Source organism: Paroedura picta, chromosome 3 (genome assembly GCF_049243985.1).
Source record: "Paroedura picta isolate Pp20150507F chromosome 3, Ppicta_v3.0, whole genome shotgun sequence".
NCBI lineage: Eukaryota > Metazoa > Chordata > Lepidosauria > Squamata > Gekkonidae > Paroedura > Paroedura picta.
In genome coordinates, this window is record NC_135371.1 from 176035501 (window position 1) to 176046369 (window position 10869).

The 10869-nt window shown below is 53.6% G+C and overlaps 1 protein-coding gene across 1 annotated transcript; it reads left to right on the forward strand.

Annotated features, from left to right (window-relative positions):
- The first annotated feature begins 4306 nt into the window (after positions 1-4306).
- Positions 4307-9157, forward strand: TNFSF9 (TNF superfamily member 9). Its single transcript, XM_077324316.1, has 2 exons — positions 4307-4556; positions 6274-9157. The coding sequence occupies exons 1-2, from the start codon at positions 4307-4309 to the stop codon at positions 6813-6815; spliced, it is 792 nt and encodes a 263-aa protein (XP_077180431.1). The 3' UTR covers positions 6816-9157.
- Positions 9158-10869: the final 1712 nt, after the last annotated feature.

A 10869-nucleotide genomic window follows, 5' to 3' on the forward strand; every position in this document is an offset into this window, starting at 1 on the left:
TAGCGGTCAACTGGTCAACCGTCGGATCTTGCTGGCGTGGAGTCCGAAGAGGGCTGCCAGCTTCCAGGTGTGGACGAAGACCCGCCAGCTGAGAAACCAGGAGCGACAAAGTACAAGCCGACGATGCTGTAGAAACTTCACTTTATTAATGTCAGAAGTTCCATAAGCCGTCAAAATGGGTTCTGGCACACAATACGCATTTTCTCTGTTACCTCCGTGTAACACACAGCCACTGAGGAGGAGGTTTCCAAAAACAAGTGTTGTGTACTAGAAATACCGCATCGTCAGCTTGTTCTTCATCGTTCCCAACTTCCAGGGTCAGGCTGGAGATCACACACACATTGATGCTTTATTTATTTAAAACATTCCCCCCCCCTCCTTCTCCGGGAGACAAGGGCTGCTAGGAAGGTGGACAAGGAAGAAGAAAAGTGTGGCTCTAGGAATCCGGTACGTTTCCGAAGAATCCGTATATTTCAACTGGAGGCCACCCTTAAGCAGAGAGAGAAGGGCCGTTTCTGGTCTTCAGTATCTTTATTAATACACAACAAATTAATAAACAACAACAGAGTCAAAGAATTGAGGCTTTTGAACTCTGGTGCTGGAGAAGACTCTTGCGAGTCCCTTGGACTGCAAGGCGAACAAACCGGTCAGTCCTAGAGGAGATCAGCCCTGACTGCTCTTTAGAAGGCCAGATCCTGAAGATGAAACTCAGATACTTTGGCCATCTCATGAGAAGGAAGGACTCCCTGGAGAAGAGCCTAATGCTGGGAGCGATCGAGGGCAAAAGAAGAAGGGGACGACAGAGAATGAGGTGGCTGGATGGAGTCACTGAAGCAGTCGGTGCAAACTTAAATGGACTCCGGGGACTGGTAGAGCAGTGGTCCCCAACCTGCGGCTGCGGCCCGGTGCCGGGCCACAAAGGCCATGGCGCCGGGCCGCGGCTCCCTCTCCCCGCCCCGCCCCCGCAGTAAAAAACTTCCCAGGCTGCAAGCTTGCGGCCCGGGAAGCTTCTTACTGCGAGAGGGAATCAGGGCCGGGCTGCACATTCGCGCGGGCGCGGCCCGATGCGCGGGTGTGGTCCGCGCGGGCGCGGCCCAATGCCCTGCCGGTCCCCAACCTCAGAAAGTTGGGGACCACTGTGGTAGAGGACAGGAAGGCCTGGCGGATCATTGTCCATGGGGTCGCGATGGGTCGGACACGACTTCGCACCTAACAACAACAAAACAACAAATGGAACTGGTATCTTAGGTAACATCTTGTTCCATTGTTGGACTCCCTCTGTTGCACAAGACTTGCAGGTGGCTGATACATTCGGTCAGAGCTCAAAGTAACAGAAAAGAGGCCGCTCAAACTTTCCTTCTCACTTGGCTTAATGTTGACCTCCCATTGAAATATCCAAATTCTCTGGAAATTTATAGGATTTATAGAGTTGCACACTGTTTTTCTTGTTTACGTATATCCTCCCATGTGCATTTCTGCTTTATTATCTCGCTTTGGAAGGTGGTCTGCATGGACGGAAGCCTGCCAAGATCCCTCCCCTGCGTGAAGACCACCCTCAAATCCCCACGTCTTTATGAACCCAGAACTGGCAACCTGAAGTCCAGACCTGACAGGGAGATTCTGTGTTGGTCTGAAGCAGCAGAACAAAGAATGATTCTGCGCTCCCCCACATGCAGCCAGCTGGGTGACCTTGGGCTCGCCACGGCACTGATAAAGCTGTTCTAACCGAGCAGGAATATCAGGGCTCTCTCAGCCTCACCCACCCCACAGGGTGTCTGTTGTGGGGAGAGGAATGGGAAGGCGACTGTAAGCCACTTTGAGACTCCTTCGGGTAGAGAAAAGCGGCATATAGGAACCAACTCTTCTTCTTCTTCAAAGTTTGAATCCAGATTCAAGGGGGTGGCAGGGGACAGTGGATGAGTGAGAGGGTTGTAAGTGTCCTGCATAGTGCAGGGGGTTTGACTAGATGACCCAGGAGGTCCCTTCCAACTCTATGATTCTAAATTCCATCTAAACACCCGGAAGAGGCTCCTGACAGTGAGAGCGGTTCCTCAGTGGAACAGGCTTCCTCGGGAGGTGGTGGGTTCTCCATCTTTGGAGATTTCTAAACAGAGGCTGGAGAGCTATCTGACGGAGAGGCTGATTCTGTGAAGGCTCAAGGGGGTGGCAGGTGACCGTGGAGGAGCAATAGGGTTGTGAGAGTCCTGCATAGTGCAGGGGGTTGGACTAGATGACCCAGGAGGTCCCTTCCCACTCTATGATTCCATGACACCTTTAAGATGAATTCAAGTTGTGTCTGAGGCAGTGTGCATGCACATGAAGTCTGATTCCTTGAGTAAAACTTTGCAGTCCTTAAAGGTCCCTGGGCTCAAACAAATAGGAGAGTGTTTCTTATTGCCTTGGGGCATTTTGATCGGCTCCATCCACCAGCACAGCAAGCAAGAGAAACCTCTTCCACCCCTCGAAGAGCCAAGAGCAGATCCAAGGCCAGGTCCACCCAGAGAACTCCGTTTCCTGAAATAAAGGGATCCCAGAGGGAGAGTCCTGTCAGTCTGAGGCAGCAGAACAAAAGAGGAGAGCTGATGGTTCGAAGCTGTGGCCACCCTTGGAACTGTGGCGAGTGAGCAGGTTACGTTCCGGATGCCTTCGGCCAAGCTGGGCACTCCGGATTCCAGCCCCTGAGAAGGGGGTCGGTGACAACATTGGCCCTTCCCTTCTCACACAGGAAGGGTATCCCCATCTGGCGAGGGCTAAAATGAAGTCCAAAAGGGACAAGTGTTGTTGTTGTTGTTAGGTGCGAAGTCGTGTCCGACCCATCGCGACCCCCTGGACATTGATCCTCCAGGCCTTTCTGTCCTCTACCATTCCCCGGAGTCCATTTAAGTTTGCACCGACTGCTTCAGTGACTCCATCCAGCCACCTCGTTCTCTGTCGTCCCCTTCTTCTTTTGCCCTCAGTCGCTCCCAGCATGAGGCTCTTCTCCAAGGAGTCCTTCCTTCTCATGAGGTGGCCAAAGTATTTGAGTTTCATCTTCAGGGACAAATGTAAAGTCCTGCATTTAGGTAGGAAAAACCAAATACACCAATATAAGATGGGGGAGACTTGTCTTGGCAGCAGCATGTGTGAAAAGGATCTAGGAGTATTAGTAGACCAGACATTGAACAGGAGTCAGCAGTGTGACTCAGTGGCTAAAGAGGCAAATGGGATTTTGGGCTGTATCAATTTTCCATGAATCTACGTGAATCTACTTAACATTTTTGCAATATACTTTTTGGGAGGTTTGTTTAGGCTTTGTTTATCTAGGTGGATCCCGCGTTGAGCAGGGGGTGGGACTAGATGGCCTGCAGGGCCCCTTCCCACTCTACGACTCTCCTGCACGCAGGATGACGCTTCTATGGCCAGGGGAAACTCTGCTAGATTAGCCAAACATCCCAAAACAAACCAGCTGGGTTCCCCTCCTGCTTTGGAAACCCAGCCTTGCCGTCAGTCTGCCGTGACTTGACGTGGCTTTTCCACCACTGCTGGCACCAAATGTGGGCGTCTTCCATCCCAGCACCTGCTCTCTTGAAGTGGTACGCGCCCAGCAGAGCTTTACCACATCAGTGAGAGCTTGGTCGGAAATTCTGCGATGGCAAAGCACATCAATGCTGCTCTCATGCACCCTCTCCCCTCGCCCACCCCACCCCCCAACTGGCAGAAGCAAAGGCAGAAGTCTGGGCCCCTGGCATTCAGGCCCAGGAGCAGGGGGATTTTTTAAAAACGCACTCGAAATTGCTGTGCCCTTCAACTGTTTCTGATGTTGGGGAACAGACGGCCTGTGTTTGTGTCCCTACACTGGAAAGCCGGGGGGGGGGGGGGAGGGCAAGAGGGAGAGGCATTAAGCCTTTGTTGTGGGGGGGGGGAGATTGCACCACAATCCTGCAGTGTAGCGCTCATGCGATTTTTTGACAGAAGGTTAGAGTGACTTTTAAAAAGCTTGACAGGATAGACGGCATTAAATCACAGAATCCTAGAGTGGGAAGGGGCCATGCAGGCCATCTAGTCCCACCCCCTGCTCAGGGCAGGATCAGCCTCAAGCATCCAGGAGAAGGATCTGTCCAGCCGCTGCTTGAAGACCCCCAGTGAGGGGGAGCTCCCCACCTCCTGAGGGCAGCCCCTCCCACTGTTGCTTGGCAGCCTCCCGGGCTCCTCCTCCCTCGCCATGACCCTGGGGGTTGGCAACCCGACCTAAGGGGCAGCCCCGCCCCGCCCCACCCCGCCCCCTGGAGCTTTTAAGCGCTGCCGTCGCGGCCGTCGCGCTCCTGCCATGGAGGTGCCGGAGCCGGAGGCGGCGTCGGCGTCGGGGGTCCCCCGCGTGTGCCGCGGCAGGGTGGCCGTCGGGTGGGCGCTGCTGGCCGGAGTCGTGGGGGCCGTCGTGGGGGTCGTGGCCACCCACCTGCTCGCCGGGCGGACAGGACACGAGGGCTCCCCGGGGCTGGGCTCCGGTGGCGGCGGCGCCTCCTCCTCTTCTCTCTCCGGGCCTCGCGGCGCCCGCCTCCTCCTCCTCGGCCCCGGCAGTAAGTAGCCTCGACAGCTCCCTCCCTCCCCCCTCCCTGCCTGTAGCCCCCCCCCCCACGACCCCCCTCCCATCCTCTGGGACCCAGCCAAGGCCGGAAGGCAACGGCTTCGCCGGCCCCTGGGTCTCCCCCCGCCCCCGCCCGCCCCCTCGAACGAGGCGCCCCTTGGCCAAGCCCGAAGTGCCCTCCGGCGCCCTCGCACTCCCGGCGCCCCCTCCAGGCTCTTCGAGACGCCCTTCGCGGCTCTGGCGGCTTCCCTGGGTGGGGGTCCTCTCCCTCCCTCCCTCCCGTTGGGGGTCGCCATCTCAGGGCGCTTGGCAGGCCCCAAACCCCACACCTTGGTCTTCTTGAGCTTGAGGGGGCTGCCCAAGGGCTCTGCAGATCCGCTGCCCCTCCCGGCTACCCCTTTCCCCCTGGGCTGAATGAAACTGAGGTCTTGGCATCACCCCCCCCCCCCACTCCTTTCTCGCCCCTTCCAAGGCGTCTGCTGCTCTCTATCCGGGTGCTGGACTCTGATCTGGCCTCAGAGGTCAGTCTGCTCCGCGGGGCCCTTCTGAGACTCCTTCCTTCAAGCACGGGGCCCCTCAAAGCTCAGAGTAGGACAAGGCAGATGGCAAGGGTCTTCATAGGCTCCAGAAGGGGGCGAAACTGAATAAAATGAAGTTCAATAGGGACAAATGTAAAGTCCTGCATTTAGGTAGGAAAAACCAAATACACCAATATAGGATGGGGGGGACTTGTCTTGGCAGTAGAATGTGCAAAAAGGATCTGGGAGTCTTAGTGGACCATACATTGAACAGGAGTCAGCAGTGTGACTCGGTGGCTAAGAAGGCAAATGGGATTTTGGGCTGTATCAAACGGAGTATCGTGTCCAGATCACGGGAGGTGATGGTACCGCTTTACTCTGCTCTGGTTCGGCCTCACTTGGAGTCCTGGGTTCAGTTTTGGGCACCCCAGTTGAAGAGGGATGTTTAGCCTGGAGAGGGGATCTGATCACCATCCTCAAGTATTTAAAAGGCTGCCATGTAGAGGATGGAGCAGAATTGTTCTCTCTTGCCCCGGAGGGACAGACCAGAACGAATGGGATGAAATTAATGCAAATAAATTCCGTCTCAACCTCAGGAAGAAGTTCCTGACAGTCAGAGCGGTTCCTCAGTGGAACAGGCTTCCTCGGGAGGTGGTGGGTTCTCCATCTCTGGAGATTTTTAAGCAGAGGATGGAGAGCCATCTGACAGAGAGGCTGATTCTGTGAAGGTTCAGGGGGGTGGCAGGTGACAGTGGATGAGCGAGAGGGTTGTGAACGTCCTGCATAGTGCAGGGGGCTGGACTAGATGACCCAGGAGTTCCCTTCCAACTCCATGATTCTGTGATTCTATGATTCCAAGAGCTGAGGAACATTGTCTGGCAGAGGGTCTGTGGCCGGGGTCTCTGGTGATCCGGGGTCTAGGAAATCCGGAGCGCGACTTTCAGTTCACCTCACTTGGGCTACCAGAGAAACAAGATGGGATGGCGACAGATTCAGTCTTGACTTGCTTTATTTGCTTCCCACCTCTCTCCAACGAGGACCCAGAGTGGCTGGCATCCTTCTCTTCTCAACAGCCCTGCGGGGTAGGCTCCCACATCCTAGTCCGACACCCTGGCCTGGGCTGGTTCTGAAACTGACCCAACTGAGCTCCCCTCATCGTGTTAATCCTCTTCTGCTCTTGTTTCCTGACAGAAATCATGAAGCAGGGGAAACTGCAGTGGTCGGCTGACGGCAGAATGGACGGCGTATACCTCGGACCAGGATTCGAATACAGCCCGTCCTCTTGCACGCTCAAGGTTAAGAATCAGGGGCTTTACTTCGTCTATGCCCAGCTGAGTGCCATCCACTTCGTCAGGAGCTCCTCCCAGGAGAAGGGGAACGCCACCTTGACCCTCCATCGCCAGACTGCCCACGGTCCGGCCCCCCTCCTCACCCTCCCTCTGCACCTGTCTCCCCCCACCAACAGATCGCTCTCTGCTTTCGGGGCTGCCTCGCCCTGCCTGCTGAGGGAGGGGGATGTGCTCTACGGGACACTCACCATGAGCATCACTACAGCACAAGGCCGACGCAAATCTACCCTGTGGTATTTCGGTGAGGGTACGGCCTTTGGGCTCTTCCCCGTCCCTGGGAACTGCGACTCTGAATCTGCGGGGGAGAACAGCTGCTCTCACGCCCCTCCAGAAGTGGAGCGGATTTGGGAAGATCTTGGAAGGTTCCTTCAGAGCAGCGCTTGAGACGATGTCCCCTGCGGGGATCCCTCGAGGCTGTTGCTGGTTCTTATTTTCTGTTGAAAATGTTGATGTGGATTTCATGGACCGTGTTGGGCGAAGAATGGGTGTATGTGCTAGTATGACTTGACTCAAGCAAAAGGTCACTTTGGGTCAGAAAAATGAAAAGCATGCCTACCGGATGGGGGATACGAGACCTTGGGGTACTTGTGGATTGTAAACTAAACATGAGCAGGCAGTGTGATGCAGCGGTAAAAAAGGCAAATGCCATTTTGGGCTGTATCAACAGGGGCATCACATCAAAATCACAAGATGTCATAGTCCCATTGTATACGGCACTGGTCAGACCACACCTGGAGTCCTGTGTGCAGTTCTGGAGGCCTCACTTCAAGAAGGACGTAGATAAAATTGAAAGGGTACAGAGGAGAGCGACGAAGATGATCTGGGGCCAAGGGACCAAGCCCTATGAAGATAGGTTGAGGGACTTGGGAATGTTCAGCCTGGAGAAAAGGAGGTTGAGAGGGGACATGATAGCCCTCTTTAAATATTTGAAAGGTTGTCACTTGGAGGAGGGCAGGATGCTGTTTCCGTTGGCTGCAGAGGAGAGGACACGCAGTAATGGGTTTAAACTTCAAGTACAACGATATAGGCTAGATATCAGGAAAAAAAATGTTCACAGTCAGAGTAGTTCAGCAGTGGAATAGGCTGCCTAAGGAGGTGGTGATCTCCCCCTCACTGGCAGTCTTCAAGCAACGGTTGGATACACACTTTTCTGGGATGCTTTAGGATGCTCAGGGCTGATCCTGTGTTGAGCAGGGGGTGGGACTTGATGGCCTGTATGGCCCCTTCCAACTCTATGATTCTATGATTGTATGAGAACTTTTGTCTAACGGTTTGGCACGGTGGGGTATCCGGTGGATGCCTGCTGTCTAGTTGACCTCTGAAGCCCATCTCAGCAGCTGTGCCCATGTGCTCCGTGGACTGGATTCACGTGGCCCCTCCCACAGTGGGTTAATGTGTCCCCTCAGTGGTATAAGCAGGCCAGATGGATTCCCTTATTGGTCCAGACTTCCGTGGGGGTCTTCCCCCCCCCTTCCCTCTCACCTGGGCACCTTTTGGCTCCTGCACAGCCAGGGCCTAAGCAGTGTGATAACGCCTGACTGGTGCTGGGTCGGAGTGGGGGTGGCAGCCCAATTCACCACCACTGGGGAGACTCGCTCTACGCAGGCCTGCCCTTGGCTTTGATCCGGAAACAGCAGCTGGTACGAAATGCAGCTGTGAGGGTCCTCACTAGAACATCCTGGAGGGCCCGTATTCAGCCTGGGCTGAGACAACTGCACTGGTCACCAGTCTGCTTCTGGGTCAAGTTCAAGGTCTTGGCACTGACCTTTAAGGCCATACGTGGCCTGGGTCCTACCTACCTGCAGGACCGCTTGGTTGCTCTTCGCTCTGCAGGTGTGAAACTACAGGTTGTCCCAGGCCCTTAGGACATCCGCTTGGACTCGACCCAGGCCAGGGCTTTTTCAGTCCTGGCCCCAACCTGGTGGAACAAACTCCTGGAAAAACTGGGGACCTGCTGGAGTTGTCAACTTTCCGCAGGGCCTGCAAGACGGAGCTCTTCCGCCAGGTGTACGGTTGAGGCTCCAGGAAGGAGTCCCGGTGTTCCCATCACAGGATCCCTGTCACAAATTAGATCTGGCTCCTCTCTCCCCGTGGAAGGAGACTTGGCCCTCCAGTTGAACGAGGGAGGAGAGGGGAGGGAACTGAAGACTGTGGTAGGTCGCCGTCTGTTCATTTAATGTCATAAGGGTATTTTATGGGGTTTTATTGTATGTTATTGTTTTAGCTTGTGTGAACCGCCGCGAGACCATGGGGAGAGCGGCGGTATAAAAATTAAATAATAAATAAAATAAATTAAAATAAATATATTTTTTAAAACGCTCAGTACAGTGCTGAGCAAGCGAGCGCTTTTAAAGGTGAGTTTCCCCGGTGCACCTCTGACTGAGTGTGGCTGTGCACACGTGAACCCACACGTGTCCGGTGTATCCTGGGGCTGGGCCCTCAGTTTGATTCTGCCAGCCGGACGATTTCCTGTTGCCTCCGAGAGAGACCGTGCTGCTGTAACTCTTCCCTTAAAACATGACTCCATTATGCGGGGTGCCTGTGACTACTCAGAATATGCTGATGTTTCTGAAATTCCCCTCCCGGTTTTCTTAAAGAGGTGGTTCTAAGAAAGGTTTGTTTCCTGGTTGCTGCTAGCTCCAAAATCACAACTTGGATGTTATTCTGTTGGATTTTTTTTTAATGATTTTTTTGAAAATGTTTTTTTTTTAAGCTTTGCCATTTTAATGTATGATGTACCTCATTTTACGAGAGTCAGCATGAGCTGCAATAATAATTTTCTAAGGTGAAAAATAAATGAACGTGGTGATGCTTGTCTGGCTGAGTTATGTTCAGCCCCTCTCAGCGGAGTGAACTCCCTCCTCTTTCGCTGTTCTGCTGCATTCTTGCAGCTCAGAGTTTGTGGGCTGCAGCTTGATCCCCCCCACTTTCATTTTGTGCATTTATAGTTTCCCCTTTCCTGTTCAGACTCGAGGTGGATTGCAGGACACAAAGCAGGGGCAGCAGCCAGCAAAAAACACCAAGAGATGGAACGACAGATTAGAGGCAAACCTCTAAGACGATCATCAGGAAAACCGAGTCGGAGTCGAGGGGCACCAATAAGAACAGCCAGGTCTTATTCGGGTTGTTAGTTTGCAGGCACACGAAGACTCGTGGCCAGAATAAAATATTGCTGGTGGCCTTCAAGGTGTCCCTGGACTCAACCGTAGTTCTGCTCCTTCAGAGAAACACAGAGTCCTCTGTCATCAGTAAAGTCCGTGGATTACACTTAGCATAAGCCACCTTGCGCTCCGTGGGAAGGGAAGGAAGCTAATAAGTGTTTCAAATAAGAACAAGAAGAAGAGGCCTTGGTTTTTATATCCCGTTTTTTGCTACCCAAAGGGGCCTCAAAGCTACTTCCAATTGCCCTCCCTTCCTCTCCCCACAACAGGCGCCCTGTGAGGGAGGAGGGGTTGAGAGAGCTCTGAAAAAACTGATCTGGGAGAACAGCTCTATCAAGACTGTGACTAGACCATGGTCACCCAAATGGTTGCCTGTGGAGGAGGAACAAAGAATCAAACCAGGTGCTCCAGATTAGAGGATTAACCATGAATCTGGTCACAAGGGAGAAGGCAATACAGTAAAAGCAGGAGGGCACCCTCAATATTCGTCTCCAACAACTGGATCTCAATAGATCCACTTGCAAATGGGGGCTGAAGTGGTTGGAAACTGCATTATTTAGCACATCTGAATGGGGACCGGCAGTGGTAGTGGTCGACTCTCTGATCAGACTCCAGAAGCACCTTGAAGACCAACAAAGATTTATTCAGAGGGAGAAAGAGACACAGGTATCCTCTGCCGCTTTTTCATCTTTGAAACGAAGAGCTGTTGGGGGGATTGTGAGTACGGCTGTGTGCATGTGTGTGTGTACGTGTGTAGTTGTGACCTGTGAAACGGGCCCCAAAGCCTTTTTCCTCTTGCCCTCCCATGTCTAGTTTCCATTGCTTTCTTTAACTGCCTTTGAGCTGTGGTCAAGTAACCTCAAAACATCCTTTTGAAGAGGAAAGAATCTTTCTTTTTGGGCTGAAGAATTTCCTCTAGTGCAAAGCGGAAAGTCCTTTGAAGAAGAAGAAGAGTTTTGCTGATGGTTGAGGCCTCCTTCCTTCTCCTTCACAGGTTCCTGGATCCACCGAGAAGTGCCACCCGTGCGGGCCCACAAAAATGGATCCTGCCCTTTTAATGCACGAGGGTCTCTGAAGTCTGGAGGCCACTTGTAGTTCTGGGAGATCTCCATGGCCCACCAAGAGAACTCCAGAAGCCCTCCCACTGTGGCCCCCTCTCCAAGCACCCAGAAGACAGAGCATCCCTGCCCCAGGCATAAGAAGCCATGTTGGATCAGACCAGTCACCCATCCAGTCCAACCCTCTGTGTCCCACAGAGGCCAGTGGCCAAACCCCAG